The 20,887-nt window shown below is 41.0% G+C and overlaps 1 protein-coding gene across 1 annotated transcript in view; it reads left to right on the top strand.

The window, feature by feature from the left end:
- The first annotated feature begins 26 nt into the window (after positions 1-26).
- The window catches only part of lars1b (leucyl-tRNA synthetase 1b), a 28,756-nt gene continuing 7,895 nt past the window's right edge, over positions 27-20,887 (top strand). The window contains exons 1-23 of the mRNA XM_054730703.2: positions 27-161; positions 423-544; positions 638-725; positions 854-934; positions 2,798-2,941; positions 3,118-3,279; positions 3,456-3,568; positions 3,720-3,783; positions 3,908-3,996; positions 4,352-4,577; positions 4,746-4,833; positions 7,804-7,880; positions 8,022-8,075; positions 8,167-8,307; positions 8,944-9,021; positions 9,571-9,656; positions 9,826-9,891; positions 11,754-11,836; positions 12,621-12,759; positions 13,031-13,243; positions 16,500-16,557; positions 16,955-17,018; positions 19,060-19,243. Of these exons, the coding sequence (XP_054586678.1) occupies positions 156-161; positions 423-544; positions 638-725; positions 854-934; positions 2,798-2,941; positions 3,118-3,279; positions 3,456-3,568; positions 3,720-3,783; positions 3,908-3,996; positions 4,352-4,577; positions 4,746-4,833; positions 7,804-7,880; positions 8,022-8,075; positions 8,167-8,307; positions 8,944-9,021; positions 9,571-9,656; positions 9,826-9,891; positions 11,754-11,836; positions 12,621-12,759; positions 13,031-13,243; positions 16,500-16,557; positions 16,955-17,018; positions 19,060-19,243 (2,426 nt within the window). The 5' untranslated portion in view covers positions 27-155. The remainder of the gene's footprint in view (positions 162-422; positions 545-637; positions 726-853; positions 935-2,797; positions 2,942-3,117; positions 3,280-3,455; positions 3,569-3,719; positions 3,784-3,907; positions 3,997-4,351; positions 4,578-4,745; positions 4,834-7,803; positions 7,881-8,021; positions 8,076-8,166; positions 8,308-8,943; positions 9,022-9,570; positions 9,657-9,825; positions 9,892-11,753; positions 11,837-12,620; positions 12,760-13,030; positions 13,244-16,499; positions 16,558-16,954; positions 17,019-19,059; positions 19,244-20,887) is intronic.

Here is a 20,887-nt window from a genome sequence, read left to right as displayed (position 1 = left end):
CGTGGACTACATTACCCAAGAAACACAGCGAAAAGCTGATCGCGTGTGTCATCATCCGGACACCGGTGGCGTGGGTTTCTTTTGACATACTGGAGACTATTTCAACCCTTTTTTTTCCGAAGCAGTAAACAATATTGCGATTAATTTTGTTCAGAATGACGGTAGGTTTAAAGTTTTAAATGTTCATAGTGGGGTTGTTTCTTAGCGAAGAAGCTGTTTGATTTAGTACGTTAACTTATTGTAGCCGTTAGCCAAGTTAGCTAACATGAGCGTTCGGAGATCCAGCTGCAAAAACGTTCTTACAGCACAATTTAAAACTATTATTAGTTCTGTCGAGAATATAGTTCATAAACCGTTTATGTCAGTCTGTCACATTTCAGCGTATCATAAAAACTAGGTAACTGTTTGGCATTTTGTTCAAGGAACGAAAAGGAACTGCAAAGTTGGACTATTTAAGAAAGATTGAGTTAGAAATTCAAGACAAATGGGAGAAGGAGAGAGCGTTTGAGAAGGATGCACCGACAACCATTGGAGAAAGCACCAAGTGAGTTTCTGTTTTACACCCGTATCAATTTGTTAAGGCGTAAAACAGGTTTGATGCTTATTAATTAATCTCCATTTGTGTTTTTTCTTCTAGCAAGAACAAATTCTTTGTCACATTTCCTTACCCTTACATGAACGGCCGATTGCATCTTGGCCATACATTCAGCCTGTCAAAGTGTGAGGTGAGTTTGCATACATTTTAAACGTTTTACTTCCCTTCACACGTGTAAAAGAAAATCTAAACTTAAAACCTTTGATCTTCTCATCTTTTTGTCGTTTTGCTATGAGCTTCTCTCTTGTTTTGCTGCAGTTTGCGGTGGGTTATCAGTCACTGAAGGGGAAGAAATGCCTCTTTCCGTTTGGGCTGCACTGCACAGGCATGCCGATCAAGGTAGGTGTCAGTTCTCTATCTGCTATGAAGTTGAGAAGCAGTTATTAAAAACAATCTGGATTCAGGGTGACAACAACTAAAACCTGCCACAATCAGATTTTGTTGTCTCTACATAAAAAGGAAAACTAGAAAAAGATAAGTTTTACTCTGAAAGTTCTCACAAACAGCCCAGGGTTGGTATTTGGCAGGGGTGGAAAGAGTACTAAAATTTCCTATTTAAGTACAAGTACCAAAACTTTAATTTTTTACTCAGTTACAAATACTTTCCTAAATTTTTACTCAAATAAAAGTAAAAAGTATCGTAAATAAAATGTACTCAAAGTAAAAGTCATTAAGTTACATTTATGTCAGCGTAAGAATGGCTACATCCAAGTAGTGCAAAATCACAACGCCAGATCACATTACACACACACACACACACACACACACACACACACACACACACACACACACACACACACACACACACACACACACACTGCAGCATGTTAGAATCATTTGAATAACTAATTTAACTACATTAAACTGCTTTTGTAATAATTTAATATCTTATTCTGGAGTAAAATAAAGAAACAAGCTAAATCATCACACATCTGTGGCATCAAGAAGCATCTTCTGAGTTCAAACACAGGGATGGAGCACAATGTTTACAACTGAACACTATCAGGATGCTTTAATCACAGAGGCCTGCAGGTCTTCTGTGTAATGAGCAAAGTGCAGAGAATCCGCTTGTTATGAGTGCTAAACGTTATTTTGCCGCTTTTGTGCGGAGCGGTAGGGAAACACATTTCAAACACGGAACAGAGTCTCACTACCGAACCAAGCGGAATTGTGATGACGTCACACCGGTGGGCGAAGGTGCGGGTTTCAACCCACAGGAGAGGAGGGAGAGAGGAGGTGAACAGCGAGTGGATCACAGGGACTGAACTGATGTTTTTGAGCAAAACTGCGGTAAAAATGGCTGTTTGTCCTCAATATCAAATGTGCACCTCACAACCCCCCCCCCTTCCCGCCCCACGATTTAGACGCGGTGCTCATGCAGGTGTCTTTCTGTTCCGACGCTGCGACACGTAAAATTTTTAATTTATTAAGCCTCCGATTTATTTTTACTCCGTAATGGATATGATTTAAATTGTGGTGAATTACAATTCTTTTTAAAAAACATACTCAAGTATAAGTAAAAGTACAGGTTTAAAAAACAATTTAAAAAGTATAAATATACATAAAAGCTACTAAATTACAGCAACATGAGTAAATGTAATTCGTTATTTTCCACCTCTAGTATTTGGAGACGTTTTTGAAGGTTTAAATCCAAAACTGATGATTAAGGCCTACTAATGATAGCAAAGCACACTTATTATTCCTTCTTACATAGTTGGTGCCTGTTCCATCTGATCATTCTAGCCAAATTTCTGGGCACAGATGCTCAGTGTCAAGAGTAAAGGAGCTACAAATCTTGGTGCTAATGCAGTTATTCAAGAAGATCTTGTCTACATACTTGCTTATTTGAATTTCTTTACAACAATTTATGGTTTTTAAAACAGCTCTTAAACTTGTGTCTGTATAAACTCCTTGAAAACTGAGATGATGACTGTAATGTTGTCTAAGGGAAGGAAAACAACTAAAAGTAAAGCACAAGTTCTGTTTTCAGAAAAATATTTCATCTTCCATTTTCCACTGAAGCTGGCAAAAAGTTATGTTTGTATTTTCTTCGTCGTATTAAACACGGATGCACTAGCGTATTAAACACTGATGCACTAGCTTCTCATCCAGACTACGTATCCTAGGAAAAGTGGAAAAGCAGATCAAATTGTTAGTGTCCCGCTTACCTCTGTCGCTAAATGTGTGTTGTGTGTCCACCAGGCCTGTGCAGACAAGTTGAAGAGAGAGATGGAGCTTTATGGAAACCCTCCACAGTTTCCGGATGAGGAGGAGGAGGAGGAAACGAAGGAGAAACCAGCAGCATCTGATGAAATTATCATAAAGGACAAGGCAAAGGGCAAGAAGGTTAGGACCTGAAACTTGAGCTCAGTTTTCATCCTAAATGTCCAAGTTTGTGTTTTTTGGTTGTTGAACATTTTTAAACAGATACTGGATTAAAAACACAAAGAATGTATTCTAACAAAGAAAATATTAAATCATTTACTGCTTAATCTTCCTTTGTCTCATTTGTCTCCTATCAGAGCAAAGCAGTGGCCAAATCTGGATCGTCCACTTTCCAGTGGGACATTATGAGGTCTTTAGGACTGAACGACCAGGAAATTTCTCCGTTTGCTAATGCTGAGCACTGGCTAGAGTACTTTCCTCCTCTGGCTGTCAAAGACCTCAAAAAGATGGGAGTCAAGGTAATTAACTGTCATTAATGGCAGTTTTACCTACTTTCATGTTTAATAGCTTAGTTGCCTTCTGAGCTTGTGCTGCAAAATCTTTGACCTTTTTAGGATGAGAAGCCTTTTAGAGATGATTTCCATTCACCAGTCAGCGGTGATCAAACGCTTCATTTCATTTTAACATCTCTTAGGTGGATTGGAGGCGTTCGTTCATCACCACGGACGTGAACCCCTTCTACGACTCCTTTGTCAGGTGGCACTTTCTCACCTTGAAGGAGAGAAAGAAGATCAAGTTTGGCAAGAGGTGGTGTTTTTATTTCCTCTCACTTTCAAGCAAATGAGGGCACATAAATCATTTTTATAATGACTTCTGACTTGAGCAGTTTAAGTTAACATTGGCCTAAGTTATATAGCTTCCCATGGGGCGATATTGGCTAAAACCAGCTCCTCTGCAGGTATACCATCTTCTCTCCTAAGGATGGACAACCATGCATGGACCACGACAGGCAAACTGGAGAGGTGGATGTGTTTTCTGTGTTCTTTACACACGTTATCCTTAAGAATCTCATATTACTTTTTTTTATTTCTGTCGGAGAAAATGTTATTTAAAGAGCTGTTATTTTCTAACATTTATTTTCTCCAGGGCGTTGGACCCCAGGAGTACACACTCATCAAAATGAAGATCGTTGAACCTTACACTGCAAAATTTAAATCCAAAGTCTTTTATAGCAGGTACAAAGCCACAATCACCTACCTCTGTTCTGCTCGTAATACTAAAGTCAAGTTAAAGTTAAAGTCCCAAAGTCATCATCACACACTGGTGAAAGTCATCTCTGCATTCGACCCATCCCCATAGGGGGGAGCGGTGAGCTGCAGCTGTGGCCGTGCTCGGGAACTATTTGGTGGTTTAAGTTCATGGAACACACAGTTATTTGTGCCCACTGAGACTTTTCTCAGAAGTTTTTTTCTTGTACAGACTTGTTGGGCGTGAAGTGTTTTCTAGTGACACCAAATTATAACATAAATATTGAGAAATCCACTCAGTAAAGAAAAGAACACCTGTTTGTAAACCCTGTTCTTCTAACAGTGCTGTGAAAGGCAAAAGCATCTTCCTGGTTGCTGCCACTCTGAGACCAGAGACCATGTTTGGTCAGACTAACTGCTGGGTGAGACCTGACATGAAGTACGTCGCCTTTGAAACAACCAGTGGAGACGTCTTCATCTCAACCAGCCGATCCGCCAGAAACATGTCCTACCAGGGCTTCACCAAGGAGAACGGAGTGGTGCCGGTGGTCATGGAAATACTGGGACAGGTACGTCTGCTGCTCCCTGTTACTCCAGAAAATCCTATTTTCTTTTCTTTTTAGGGCCTTTAGTGTGAAAATTGAACAATTTCAGTGTTCCATATTTCTGTAGCCAGTTAGATTTTCTTCTCGGTGTATGGAAGGAAATGCTTCACACGATTATTTTTGTCCATCTAGGATATCCTTGGCTCTGCCCTAAGTGCTCCTCTGACCTCCTACAAGGTTATCTATGCCCTGCCCATGCTCACCATCAAGGAGGACAAAGGTACACGTCCAGAAATGTAAATCGGATCGTTTAATGAGATCTAAATTGCAGCATTTGACCTTTTTGATTCTTTAAGATATCTGTTTAGAAGCAACCATTTGTCCAAAGCTAGTAGTGTTACAGATGTGGAACACTGGTTTAATCAGTACATGAGCAGTGGTCTCAAGTAGGACGGAATACATTGCAAGTCGCACTTGGGGGGAAACAAAGCCCTGGTGCACTGGGTCGAGAAGTTCATGTCCTCAAAAAATTAGCATATTGTGATAAAGTTCATTATTATCTGTAATGTACTGATAAACATGAGACTTTCATATATATTAGATTCATTACACACAACTGAAGTAGTTCAAGCCTTTTATCGTTTCTAATATTGATGATTTTGTCATACAGCTCATGAAAACCCAAAATTCCTATCTCAAAAAATTAGCATATTTCATCCGACCAATAAAAGAAGAAAAGTGTTTTAAATACAAAAAAGCCGACCTTCAAATAATTATGTTCAGTTATGCACTCAATACTTGGTCGGGAATCCTTTTGCAGAAATGACTGCTTCAATGCGACGTGGCATGGAGACAATCAGCCTGTGGCACTGCTGAGGTGTTATGGAGGCCCAGGATGCTTCGATAGCGGCCTTAAGCTCATCCAGAGTGTTGGATCTTGCGTCTGTCAACTTTCTCTTTACAATATCCCACAGATTCTCTATGGGGTTCAGGTCAGGAGAGTTGGCAGGCCAACTGAGCACAGTAATACCATGGTCCGTAAACCATTTACCAGTGGTTTTGGCACTGTGAGCAGGTGCCAGGTCGTGCTGAAAAATGAAATCTTCATCTCCATAAAGCTTTTCAGCAGATGGAAGCATGAAGTGGTCCAAAATCTCCTGAAGCTAGCTGCATTGACCCTGCCCTTGATAAAACACAGTGGACCAACACCAGCAGCTGACATGGCACCCCAGCCCATCACTGACTGTGGGTACTTGACACTGGACTTCAGGCATTTTGGCATTTCCCTCTGCCCAGTCTTCCTCCAGACTCTGGCACCTTGATTTCCGAATGACATGCAAAATTTGCTTTCATCCAAAAAAAGTACTTTGGACCACTGAGCAACAGTCCAGTGCTGCTTCTCTGTAGCCCAGGTCAGGCGCTTCTGCCGCTGTTTCTGGTTCAAAAGTGGCTTGACCTGGGGAATGCGGCACCTGTAGCCCATTTCCTGCACACGCCTGTACACGGAGGCTCTGGATGTTTCTACTCCAGACTCAGTCCACTGCTTCCGCAGGTCCCCCAAGGTCTGGAATCGGTCCTTCTCCACAGTCTTCCTCAGGGTCTGGTCACCTCTTCTCATTGTGCAGTGTTTTCTGCCACACTTTTTCCTTCCCACTGAGGTGCCTTGATACAGCACTCTGGGAACAGCCTACTCGTTCAGAAATTTCTTTCTGTGTCTGACCCTCTTGCTTGAGGTTGTCAATGATGGCCTTCTGGATAGCAGTCAGGTCGGCAGTCTTACCCATGATTACGGTTTTGAGTAATGAACCAGGCTGGGAGTTTTTAAAAGCCTCAGGAATCTTTTGCAGGTGTTTAGAGTTAATTAGTTGATTCATATGATTAGGTTAATAGCTCATTTAGAGAACCTTTTCATGATATCCTAATTTTTTGAGATAGGAATTTTAGGTTTTCATGAGCTGTATGCCAAAATCATCAATATTAGAAACAATAAAAGGCTTGAACTATTTCAGTTGTGTGTAATGAATCTAATATATATGAAAGTCTAATGTTTATCAGTACATTACAGACAATAATGAACTTTATCACAATATGCTAAGTTTTTGAGAAGGACCTGTATAAGTGAGCCAGATCAGAAGAGAGCTTCAGACGACAGGATTTCAAGTCTTATTTCCTGATATTTGGACATCTCACTTCTGATTGGCTAACAGCAATGTGACTCTACCTCTGACTTGCAACTTTTATCTCCACAAACAACACACACCTGAAAGAGTTCTTCTGTGTTGTGGAGTTGCTAAAGCTAAAGGTTGGCTTCTATTAGCCAAGATGTTCTCTGCTGTTTCCTGGACGCTAAACCAGCAACAGCCTTCCCTGTCGAGACTCGAGGTGGGTGAGTCCATGAATGTTAAGTGACAGCGTGACGTAGATCTTTCAGGCTTTTCTAATCCTAGAGTTTCACCATCTATTTTCTATCAGAAGCTAATGCAGGAGATAGGTGTAGGAGACTGTTTTCATGTTCAGCCTGCATGAAAAACTCAGATTATAATCAGAAATTATATTTTTAAAAAGGTTTTTCAGAGTTCCACACCCTTAATAATTGCACGACTCTTGGAGCGTTTGATGTTTTGTGTTCTATAATCAGAACTGAATAGATCTGTTGAAGCTACTCGACCTCCTTAATTTATTCTTAGATGATTTTTTTATTCCAGGAATTATTATCTTTTAAAACCTCTATTAAAGTAAATCTTTCATTATGCAAAATCTTAAAATAGAAAAATATCAGATTAGGCAAAAAAAGCTAAAGCTGTTGTTTTGTTTTTTCTTCACACAAAGTAAAACAAACTAAAACTTAAGACCTTTCTCTGCCTCAAATCCAGTTTTCCTTTATTTTTGTTTCTCATCTTTGTTGCTTGAGAGCTGCAGGTTAGTATTTTTGTCTAGAATTCACACATCGTTGATAAAATTCTATAAATTGAATTTCTGAGTCACTAAACCGAAATGTCAGAATTTCAATGAGAAAAACAAAATCCTTCCTGCTCAATCTGTCGACTTGTCTTCGAGGGTTACGGAGTGTAATGAGGAACATTAAACGAGATCATGTGTTTCTCTCCTCTTTTCACAGTTGGTTAGCTGCTCCAGTGCACCTGCACAGCAGCTAATAAAATGTGGCATCTGTCGGTTTTGAATTAGTGTAAAGTAAAGTCAGCTGCAGTGCTTTTTTGCGTTCTGATGTGGCGTTGTGGTCTCTGTACAGGTACTGGGGTTGTAACCAGCGTGCCTTCTGATTCTCCTGATGACATCGCTGCTCTCAGGGACATCAAAAAGAAACAGGTGAAAATCTGACATTCAGACATTTGGGAACGCTGCAGGCGTAGACACACACGAGCGGTTATTAATTTAATTAACGTTTTATCTTCACTGTCCAATTTGCATTGTTATTAAAGGTGTTATCAAATATTTTATTTCATAAAGGCCCTCAGAGAAAAGTATGGAATTGAAGACAAGATGGTGTTGCCTTTTGAGCCGGTGAGCAAATCGCTTAATTTTCGCTGAATCTCCTCGTTTTGTCTCAGTCGTTAAACGTCTTTCTGTTCACGTGGACTTCTGCACATGCCAGGTCCCTATTATTGAGATCCCGGGGTACGGGAATCTGTCTGCTCCTCTGGTGTGTGATGAGCTGAAGATCCAGAGCCAGAACGACAAGGAGAAGCTGGCTGAAGCTAAAGAGAAGGTGTACCTGAAGGGGTTCTACGAAGGGGTGAGCAAGCACCTTTAGTGTTGGAGAACAAACACATGCAGACTCGACCTTTTAGACTCGGGTCCTCGTTTAGAAAGCTTGCTCACACACAAAACAGGGTCTGAAAACTGTAAGTGATTTAAAAATAAAACTTGGTGGGAAAATGGGCACGACTTTAAGGAAACCTTCGAGTACGACTTGGAGAAGGTCAGATGGTAAATTTAGGACACTTTTTCAGACTTGTAGACACTTGCGTGCACACACAACCAACAAGCCCCTCTCTGAACTCTGTATTTAAAATATATTGTTTTTAACATATTACTTTCACATATCTTCAAATTACTTCAAAATGGCACACTAAATTTATGGCACAGTTAAAACAGCACTTTTTTGGGGGGTTCATTTAGACTTTTCTGGGATTTTTGTTCAGCATGACATCCAAATGAGGTTTAGGAGGTTTATTTGTAAAAATGTTTTCATTGTTTAGCTTCTGTTTTATCCTGTAGCATCATTGGCTACTAGAAAATCCTCTTATCCAGCTCCCAGAAGGTGACGTGAACTCTGTGTGTTTCTCTTTTAGGCTGTTTTAATATTCCACTCCTTGTTAGGCTTAAGGGTGGCTGAAATTCAGCTTCTGTCAATCATTTCCTGTTTCAGATCATGTTAGTTGATGGGTACAAAGGTCAGAAGGTCCAGGACGTGAAGAAGCCCATCCAGAAGATGATGATCGACAGGGTATGACGCTTCTCATTATATTTCAGTATAGAGATGGAAATATTGGTTTTCTTTTGCCGTTATTTAGAGGCCACGGTCAGCCCATGGCCGATGTGTGCTGCCGATATCAAAATGTTGTCTACATTATTTGCATGTTAAAATGTCACTAATAACAGCAGATGCACATTTCTGAACCTGAATAGGTTTTTGAACACTTAATTTAACCAACTCTTGAATATTAATTCTGTGTGCTGCTAAGTGTTAAAAAGAAACATTTTATTCCAAATTAATCAAACAAATTAATTAACTGAACAAGTATTAAATATAATAAACTGGTAAATAAAAATAAATGTCAGTTATGATATTAATGCTTTAGAGTTAAGCAGATGGAACATTCAGGACCATTACGAGGTTGAATATGGAACAATTTAAGTTCAATGTAAGATTTGTAGGTTCTGACTTCATCCTGGAAAAAGCACTAGTCGCATCACTGAGTTAGCAGAAATATTATGGTGTTTCTGTCCTTTTACATCATTTAGTTTTTAATGGTGTTGTTTTGATGTGTGACAGGGTGAAGCCATGCTCTACATGGAGCCAGAGAAACAAGTCATGTCACGTTCAGGTGACGAGTGTGTAGTAGCGCTCTGTGATCAGTGGTGAGTCCTTCTGAGACTTTTTAAAAATGCTTCCTTTAGGGATTTTAAAAGAAAATGAACTTGAGTTCCTTTTGGGTGGTTGCAGTTTCTTGTGAGAACGGAGTTCATCAAAGAGTTGAAACGGTTGAGCAAATAACTAAAAGAAAAACATCTGATTCGTGTCCGACAGGTATTTGGACTACGGGGATTCTGAGTGGAAGCAGCAAGCTCACGAAGCCCTGAAGTCATTAGAGACGTGAGAAACTGACCTCCACATTTTGTCTGTGTCACCTGTCCTGTAGAGGTTGTCTTGATTAAGGGAGAGTATACATTCTAACTGCATTACTTGGTTCTTTTTAACACAGAAACACGTTTGATCTACTCCTGCAGTCTTCTCCAGAGCGTCACTTCCTTCTCCTACTGAAGAAGGATGCAGGAGTAGTTGAAACGTCAGCAAAAAAGAAGGTAAAACAACCTTTCTTTGTGTTAAAAAGAACCAAGTAATACAGTCAGAAGAAACACTTAGAATGAATGCACAAAATATGTTTAAAGAGAATATACATTCACTGGCCACTTTATTGGGTACACCTTTCTAGTACTGGGTTGGACCCCCTTTTGCCTTCAGAGCTGGCTTAATCCATTGTGCCATAGATTCAACAAGGTCCTGGAAACAGTCCTCAGAGATTTTGGTGCATATTGACATGATAGCATCACACAGTTGCTGCAGATTTGTCGGCTGCACATCCACGATGCAGATCTCCTGTTCCACTACATCCCGAAGGCGCTCTATTGGATGGAGATCTGGTGACTGTGGAGGCCATTTGAGTACAGAGAACTCATTATCATGTTCAAGAAACCAGTCTGAGATTCGAGCTTTATGACATGGCGCATTATCCTGCCAGTTAGTACTAAGGGGTTCAAAGTGTGCCAAGAAAATGCCCCCCACACCATTACACCACCACTGATACAAGGCAGGATGAATCCATGCTTTCATGTTGTTGATGCCTGATTCTTACCCAATCATCCGAATGTCACAGCAGAAATCGAGCCCGTGCACACGATCGGCTGCCGTTTCTCACCACTATCAGCTGATGGAGGGCCCTACTTTTGTTTCACTGCCGTGTGCCATTCGTGTTAGGGGGCATGGTAGGGTCGGGGAGGGCGGGGCATGATGCTTAGCCTGGCGGGTGACCAAGCAAAGTATGGCGGGCCGCCAGGCTTATAAAGCACTGGGGGAAACCCTGCCTTAGTTTCCTGTTCTTAACTGACAGGAGTGGCATCAGGTGTGGTCTTCTGCTGCTGTAGCCCGTCTGCCTCAAGCTTCGACATGTTGTGCATTCAGAGATGCTCTTCTGCATAGCTTGGTTGTAACACGTGGGTATTTGAGTTACTGTTGCCTTTCTAGTAGCTTGAACCAGTCTGGCCATGTCTCCTCTGACAAGGCGTTCTCACCCACAGAACTGCCACTCACTGGATGTTTTCCCTTTTTTTGGACCATTCTCTATAAAACCTAGAGATGGTTACATGCAACAATCCCAGAAGATCAGCAGTTTCTGAAATACTCAGACCATCCCCTCTGGCACCAACAACCATGCCACGTTAAAAGTCACTTAAATCACCTTTCTTCCCCATTCTGAAGCTCGGTTTGGACTGCAGCAGATCGTCTTGACCATGTCAACGTGCCTGAATGCATTGAGTTGCCACCATGTGATTGGCTGATTCGTAATTTGCATTAACGAGCAGTTGGACAGGTGTACCCAATAAAGTAGCCAGCGAGTGTATTAATTTACCTTGTTGTCTGTTGATGCCAAATAGAAAAATGAACAAGTTAACTGCAAGCTAATTTTACAACAGTTGGTTGTTTGTGTGATTTGCACTATTTGTTGTTTTAGTGTGGTGTTGTGTTACATTTGGTATAGTAATACTAAGGATAAGTACAGAATGATATGTATAAAAGGGGTAGGGACATGTAAGTTTCGACTTCGTCCTACTTCTTTTCAGACAGAGAAGAAGAAAAAAGTATGATGATTTTATATATTTTTTTCTGTTTTAAAAAAAATGTATGTTTTCTTTGTTTGCAATAAAAATAAACTACCTGACATTCTTTAAAACAATTAGATTTTGTGAAGAGACGAGGAGAAACTTCGAGGCAACTTTGGCCTGGCTGCAGGAACATGCCTGCTCTCGTACCTACGGGCTCGGTAAGTGAGCTCCTTGCCTGTGTGTGATCCATCGACTTTAATGTTAACGTTCTCATAACCAGAAGTAAAATCCTAACTTTTACTCTTGTTATTTACAAGCTTGTGAAAGCTGAAGGGGGAAAAATCCCTAATGGATGACATTTTTGGTCCATAGATGGAGACAGAGGGCTGATAATTATGCGCTTAGCAACAGTCTGCCTCTTCTCCTACAAGAATAGATGCAGTGTGAAGGCCAGTTGGCATGCATTACAAGACTGCTGCACAGCCCAGACTTTCTGTAGACGTTGTGAAAATGTGTCTACATTTAGCTAATTTCAACAAAATGCCAGGCAGATGCACGGTGTGCTGTAGACCGATATGAAGCACGCTGTTCATAGACTTTTCACCTAAATATGATTGTTGTAAAAAATCTCAGTCTGGATTCTGGAACAAAGATGTAAATGTGTGCTTATTATAATGTGATGAAGAGATTTTAACTTGGGACTGTAGAATGTCAGAACATTAAAGTAGCTTGTTGTGATCAACGACGGAGTGAGAATGGGAATTTTTTATGTTAAATTCTCCACAAACATCATTATGGACTCAGAGCTTGTGAATAAATTAGGTAAGAAACTTTTTAGTTTTGTGGAAATGCTCAAACAAGAGCTGGGTGGATGTCAGATTATCTGATTAGTTTGTTTTGTCTAATTTCTGGGTCCATGTTGTCTTACTAATTTAATCTCTCCTCCATCTCTCTCTCTGGTTGTGTGTGATTGTATGGGTGCCCATCTCCTGGTTACCATAGGAACACGGCTGCCTTGGGACGAGCAGTGGCTGATTGAGTCTTTATCGGACTCCACGATCTACATGGCTTACTACACCGTAGCCCACCTCCTCCAGGGGGGTGTGCTCAATGGTCAAGGAGCCTCACCGCTGGGAATCAAGTAGGAATGCACCCCTCCACAGACACACTCACTCACATAATAATAATTAACTGTTAAACTAAATGCAGCTGGCCCTCCGTTTTCTGCCTTCAAATAACCAGTGAGGTGGAAGAGACTATTTTGTAATCATTAGCTTTAATTAACAAAACAAAAATGTAATTTCATGCTGTAATCCAAGTTAAGTAGACTCAAACTTGATTCCTAAATCGGAAGTGACCTTCAGCCTACTTTCAAACATATTACCTTTCCCTCTGGTTTTTGTCCTTCACAGACCAGAACAGATGACCAGAGAGGTGTGGGACTTCATCTTCTTTAAAACGTCTCCGTTCCCCAAGACGAGCATCCCTAAGGAGCACCTGCAGAGGCTGAGGAGAGAGTTTGAGTACTGGTACCCTGTGGATGTCCGTGTGTCTGGCAAAGACTTGGTGCCCAACCATCTCTCCTACTTTTTGTACAACCATGTCGCTATGTGGCCCAAAGACAAGTGAGTTTTCTTAAAGCGAATGAGACAACTGTTTTATTTTACAAGAGCAAAGTTTGAGGCTGTTGCCTGGAGAATAACGTGTTAATAACAGTTTGTAATTTAGGGTAAATTACAGTTTCAGCCTGTCATCCAACTGGCATTTCCTTAAAAGAAGACACGTTTAGACTTATTTTTCTTAAGTTATAACAGTTCTATGGTCAATACAAAATGTGTTTCTGAAGTTCTTTGCACTAGATCCCTCTCACATAAACCATCTCAGCAGTTTTATCCATCATGATATTTTAGGACCTTCCGGAATGAGTCGCTTCAGCACTCTGTCACTTTAAGAAAACAAGCTGGAGCTGGCCACGCCCACCCATATCCTCTCAGGCTTCTATTCACTGAGAAGCTTGGATATCTGGGAGGGCCTTAGAGTAGAGCTACTGTTCTCTATGTACAGCTCTCTTTAGCACATAAGAGGTGGTTCTATGCTAAATTCCCCATTTGTGACATCACAAATAGGGACTCTTAAAAATGGCTTGTTTTAGGCACATAATTTTTAAAATCAAAATGTATGCAGGGTTTTTCCTGCGTTCAAATTTGCGTGGCGGCCACCTCCAGCTATTTTTGTGCCACCCCAGCCTGATTTCACTTGGCCCCCAGCTATATGGATGTTATTTTAACTGCGGTTGCAGCGTTGCGCCACTATAGGGATGCTGTATCAGCAGCGGTGCACCGAAAAGCGCTAAAACTGCTGCAGAAAAAGATCAAAAATTGCTTTTCTCACTAGTTGGTACATATCTATGGCTGGTGCTACTGACGTCCTGATTTTCCCCCAGGCTCTTCCGTATCAGAGTGGGGCTGTACATTGTGACGAAAAACACTGTCTGTGCTTGTCTGTCTATTTTTAAACATAGCAGTGGTGCAACATCTTTGAATTACTATTTTCCCCAGAACTTTATTGAACAAAAGTAAGCTACGTGTAAGAAAAACGCTTTTTACTTGCGCACAGTGTGGTAATCTGGATGCAGTGGAGGAAAATAAAGGAACCAGCAAAGGTACAAAGTAGGGCTGTAGCGAAGCCTCGACGAAGTCGACGGCTCGATTCTAAAAATTTGTCGACGTCAGATCCGGAAGTCGACGCACCGCGCCCACTTGTTGCATCCCCAGGAGTTTGTAAATAGAGGAGGAATCTGCCTGTTTTTCCTCTAGTTCGCCCTCTTCTCCGCCTTCACTAACATCTCCGCCAAATACCGAAGACCCGGAACAATGTCCGTCCGCTACTAGATTATTTTCCTGTTTTGCCCCTTCGTCTCCCGGCAACGGACAACAACTTCCGGGGTCAAATGCGCTGCTTCGTGCCTACCGCAGATGTAGAAAATTACCGGGAGCGCTTCTCCCTTCATTAAGGTGCTTCTTTCAGACATGAGGAGAGCTGTTTTGGTGGTAGCAGTCTCTCCTCCATGCTGGTCTGTTTGCTGCCGGGTGTTTTTGGTTTATTTAAACTTGGTAACTTGAACTTAATGTTGGTAAAGCTACTGTTAGCATCTTCGCTAACAGCTTCTTGCGTTGGGATAAGCTGTTACATTTTGGTTTAGAGTTCATCTTTTTTGTGGTGTAGATCTCCCTTTCATTACATTTAGAGTGTTGTGGGTCTTCGGTTTAGTGTAAAATATCACCTGAGTTTGGTTTAACCCGTAAGACCACTCGCCTCACGCACATAAGTGACCAAAACAAAGCAGCATGGAGACACTCCATCTTCTACCACCTCTCAGGCAGCAGCCTGCACTCCCAAGTTCTACACGTCACCAGAGCATAACCAACCAACACAATAAAAGCAGTGTTATACAAAATGGAAGGCCTGTAGTGTTTATTCTCTTACAGTAAGAATTTATCAATTTTTTTGAGGAATTTATTTGAGATTTTCTGGTTTTTGTTAATTGTGCAATAGAAAAATAATCATTAGATTAATTTTCTAAATAGTCATTAGAATAGTCGACTATTCGATAAAATAATCGTCAGAATAATCGTTTTAAAAATAATCGTTTACCCCCAGCCCTAGTACAAAGGCAGAACCGGTCCAAAGTTTGGGATCAAAAGTGCAGCTACACGCAGATTGGCTAATGCTAAAGCTAATGGCAGTCTCACGATCAAGTGGCGCAAAGAAAAATATATGATGATCATAAAACTAAGAAAGACTTAACTCTACAAGCGGATGAAAAGTCCCCACCATCCCGTTTAGTCTGCATCCTGCAGCTCTACAGATCAGAACCGCTGCAGATACGAGTCACATTACTGCTACAAGTCTGCTCCACACACTGGAGCAGGAAGTACAGCAAGCCGCTGTAGTATATAATTCTAATGCTTCTATCTTTGAACATAGTTTTAACTGGATTATTACCAACCTGTACATAATAGACATGTCACCATTACGTTGTTAGCAGCAGAAATTAAATGTTATTACCATTTCCAATACAAATGCATGTTAATGAAATGCATTATATTTTACTGGATATATTTTGTGTTATTTTGACTAAGATGAGTGTTATTAATACAAACCTAAAATGTTACTGAAATGTAGGTCAGATATTTAAAAATATTTTTAACTATAAATATCAGATGGAAAAAGGGAACTAAACACCAATCTAATGCATATTATTGAGCCTTTTATAATATTTTGCCTTTGAAAAAGTGAGGCAGTTGTATGCACCGAGTATGCATGTGCTGGCGCATGGTCAGGATGGTACCACCTCTGCCTCAATTTGAGCCAGGAAAAACCCTGGAATGGACAGGTTGTTTCATGTTTGGAGTGTTTATAGTGATAGTAGAGACCCACATGGCAGCACAAAAGGATGCAAAGGGTGAGTTTTGCATCATATTACCCCTTTAAAGAACTTGTAGTGAATGTGGAAAACCAGGGGGGAAGTGATGTCATCAAAAGAGCAGAAGGGTCACTGAATGGGCTAAAATGAGATAATTACCATACCAAGGACTTCATACCCCCTAGTTCTCAACCCAATTTGAATTAAATGAGAGATTTAAGACCCAAGATTCCAACATCATTCTACACCCTCACCAAAACGCCCAAACAGGAAATGAGATTTGAAATACTGTGATTTAATCGGCCCAGAGGATTTCTAGTATCTTCATGAAGCTGCCTCCTGGAACCCATGTGTTGCACCAGAACAATGTTTATCATTTAGGTGTAATGATGGTGATTTTCCAACATTTAGCCATATTAACATAATAATGGTGAAAATAATTGTCTTGTCCACAGTGGGAAATGGCCACAAGCAGTGCGAGCTAACGGACATCTGCTGCTTAACTCAGAGAAGGTATGCGTGTGTGCGTGCGTGTGTGTGCATGTGTGTGTGTGTATATATATATATATATATATATATATATATATATATATATATATATGCATACATATATATATATATGTATATATATGTATGTATATATATATATGTATATATATATATATATGTGTGTGTGTGTGTGTGTGTGTGTGAATTATTCTGCATATATTAGCTATGATTAAAGCTCAGAAAGCTACTATGTTACTTTAAGTCTAATGTCACTAACGGACTAATGTTTGAATAGTGTTTGTTTTAAAATAAACGTAACCGTCTGAACATAGGATTATGTGTGCTTTCGGAGCTTTTTTGATTAAACTGTTAAGCTTGCCAGCATCTGTCCTTTTTAATTTATGTAAACTTTTTCTACCAGATGTCCAAGTCAACAGGAAACTTCCTCACTCTCTACCAAGCCATCGAGAAGTTTTCTGCAGATGGTAAAATCTGATCATTTAACTCGTCCTTCTTGTTTACCCTCACAGCTCTTTATTCTAGATATTTGTGTTTTACTCTTCACTCACGTACAAGTTAATGTGTTTTACAAAGCGTTTGGCCATTACCTAAACCTAGGGTTGGGCATCGTTTGATTTTGAATGATTCCGATTCCAATTCCTCGTTTCGATTCCGGTTCCTATAGATTCCCAATTCCGATTCTTTCAAGACATGACATGTTTTAAATGAGCCAGCTAACCACAGGTCCTACTTGATGAAATAATCTTAATTTCAACATGAATTTTAATTCTATGAACAATAACATCACCTTCATTTAGACAGAAACGTGTTTTGGAGAAAAAAAGAAAAAGACTTGCAGCACAACCAGTGTGTTTGTTTCTGACCACAACCAAAGTCTGGAAGAAGCCTCTGGGATGAAAGGCTGAATGTCTCCAACATATCCAGAAATGTCCAACTGTTTTCAGCTAAAACTCTCAGGATGATCATGTCCAGGATGACTGAGAACTACACCTCCATGCTGCAGCAGCTTCAGTCTGAACAGAAAGGGAAACTTAAATAGCTGCTGTCAGTAACAATCTAACAGATTTTAAACATTAAAACTCTCAACAGAAATAGTTCAGCAAGGAATTAAAAAATGTTATTTATTATTATTATTATTGTTTATTGTGGCAGAAGCTGGTGTGGTCCACCACAGAGAAGCTTCTCTAGCATGATGACTTTAATTATTCTACAAGTTATTGTTCAGCCTTCTGTCGCTCACACACACACACACACACACACACACACACACACACACACACACACACACACACACACACGAGTGTTGGTGAGCGGCTGCGTCTGACTGCTGACGCTCCGTGTGTGTTTTTATTTCTGCAGTGAGACAAACTCACCTCACACCGTCCAGTGTTTGTTCTTTAAAGCTTCTATTAAATCCACCATGTTGACGTATTTTAACACGTTTCCTCTCCGGCGCATTTTTGCTGCAGGAGTTTAAAGTTTACATCACAGAGTAAAAGTTCGGCAGATGCTTGTTCATATTTGGCGGGTGCGCGCCGGGAGGCGGGACTCGGTGCTGCACACAGACAGCTGGTGTGATCAGCTCTAGAAAGCGTTGATCACAATTTGCAGATCACGTTTCTTTTTCACGGAGATCAGCCGCGGATTCCTCTTCCGTCGGCATTCTAGGAATCGAAAAAAAAAACTAAACGATCCCGGGAAAAATGAACAGTTGGAACCGGTTCCAATCGATGCTCGATGCCCAGCCCTACCTAAACCAATATTATATTTAGAAGAACTATCTGTATAAGGTGACTTGATAATGGATGCCTTAGTCAAGTTTTTATAAGGTGCAGGAAGAAATGAGCCTGTCAGGGATTTTTAAACAATTTCATTCAAGAAAGTTTGCTTGTTCAATAAGATCCATCTACCAGATTAAAATAATGTCTGATGACCGTTCGATAAACTAATTGAATGAACACATTGACTTCAACACTAAATGTGAATCTGATCAAATAAATATATGTGTGAACTTTTGGAACCAAGAATACATCTTATATGTGCAGCAGCAGGTTTATTTTTTATCGTATTTCAGACTAGACTTCATCTATCAAGGGCATTTAAACATGCCTTTTGTGACTAGATGTGGATTTGCAACATCTTATCTTTTGCTTGGATGCTTGAGAGATTTCCAGACAGCTTTTTAATCCTTAAAATTATTTAAGTGAATGTGTCCTTTTAAAAAAGAGTTCAAAACTACATGAATGTGTCTGTTAAGCTTCTATGAGCTGATTTAATGGTCTCAGAGCAGATGAAGGTATTACTCTGACCTTGCATCTAAAATGTCAGAGTCACATCTATTCAGATATTTATTACATTCTTGAAATATTACGTTATGTGGAACACCAAAGCAGAACCATGTTAATCAGAAAACTCACTTTGATGGATATTGAAGCAGAGTCGATCATAAAGACTGGGGGCAATGTCGGGTTCCTTCATGGTTACGTTCCTGTTTGTCTGTGCCAGGTATGCGTCTGGCTCTAGCTGATGCTGGAGACACAGTGGAGGACGCTAACTTTGTAGAAACCATGGCGGATGCTGGCATCCTTCGCCTCTACACGTGGGTGGAGTGGGTGAAGGAGATGATCGCCAACCAGAACAACCTGAGGACGGGACTCATGGACACGTTCAATGACCGCGTCTTTGCCAGGTAGATGTTTGGGCTGCTGTAATTTCACGGGTGTAGAACTGCAGAGGTTTGATGATGGAGTAACTTTGAAGAAGAAAATATCATTTCTATAGCGCCTCAAGATAAAAATCACGAGGCGCTTCACAAAAACAAAAAAAATGTTAAAATATAAAAAAGCATTTAGAAAGTGTTTAAAAATATATTTAAAATGAGCAAAAATAGGCAATTGGGATTTAAAAGAAAAAATGTTAAGAAAGAGAGAGAGTGAATAGGAAAAAGGGAAATCAGTGGATCCTGAGGAAGGTGGAATAGGTGGGGAGAGCAGAATAAAGAGAGAGTGGTGAAGAAGGTCATACAAAAGCCAGCTTGAACAAGTGAGTCTTCAGCTGCTTTTTAAAGGAGACCACTGAGTCCACTGATCTCAGGCTCAGGGGGAGAGAGTTCCAGAGTCTGGGGGCCACAGCAGCAAATGATCTGTCACCTTTGGTCTTTAGCCTGGTGCTGCACAACCAGTAGGCTTTGATCACTGGACCTCAGGGACCTGCTGGTGGTGTAGGGACTAAGAAGATCACTAATGTAAGATGGCGCTTGTCTATGTAAGGCCCTATAGACCAGAACCAGGATCTTGAAATAAACCCTGAAGTTGACTGGCAGCCAGTGAAGCTGGAGGAGAAGCGGGGTGATGTGGGTGTGTTTGGAGGACTTGGTCAGAAGCCGAGCACAGGCATTCTGAACCACCTGTAGACGGTTCAGGGAGGCTCTGCTCAGACACGTGAAAAGAGAGTTGCAGTAGTCTAAGCATGAGGAGATGAAGGTGTGGATAACTGTCTCAAGTTCAGAGCGGGACAGAATGGGACTCAGCTTAGCAATGTTCCTGAGATGGAAGAAGGAAGAGCGAACAAGAGAACTGTCATGAGAATCCAGGGTGAGAGCTGGGTCAAAGGTCACGCCAAGATTCCTGACAAACTGTTTGGTGTGAGAAGCAAGCTGACCAAGAGAGTCTCTGACTTTGGGAACCAGCTTGTCTGGGGCGCAGATGAGGATCTCAGTCTTATCTTCATTCAGCTGAAGAAAGCTCCCAGCCATCCAGGTTTTGATAGAGTCTAAGCAGATGTGTAACAGCTGCAGCTTAGACATCTCATGGGGCTTAAAGGAGATGTACAGTTGGATGTCATCTGCATAAAGATGGTAGGAGATTCCTTTGAAGGAGCTCAGAATGTGCTGAAAAGGAAGCAGATAGAGGAGGAAGAGCAGAGGCCCCAGCACAGAACCTTGTGGGACACCATGGGTAAGAGAGGTGGTGGAGGACGTAAACTTTGAGACGGCCACAGAAAAGGAGCGCTCAGACAGATAAGAGGAGAACCACTCCAGAGCAGTTCCTGATAGGCCTACCCAGTCTCTCAGCCTCTCCAGTAGCAGGTGATGGTCAACAGTGTCAAAGGCTGCAGTCAGGTCCAGCAGGACCAGAACAGAACAGTCCCCTGCATCACTGTGGGTCAGAAGGTCATTAGAGACCCTAAGAAGAGCGGTTTCAGTAGAATGAGCTCTACGAAAACCTGACTGGAAGCAATCATAGATGTTATGTTCATCAAGAGCAGCTGTGAGTTGTTTAGCCACAACCTTTTCCAAGATCTTGGAGATGAATGGAAGTTTAGAGATGGGTCT

The sequence above is a fragment of the Nothobranchius furzeri genome, chromosome 10, assembly GCF_043380555.1.
Source record: "Nothobranchius furzeri strain GRZ-AD chromosome 10, NfurGRZ-RIMD1, whole genome shotgun sequence".
Lineage (NCBI taxonomy): Eukaryota > Metazoa > Chordata > Actinopteri > Cyprinodontiformes > Nothobranchiidae > Nothobranchius > Nothobranchius furzeri.
Note: the sequence above shows the minus strand (reverse complement) of the source record. Positions and strands in the feature narration are given on the sequence as shown.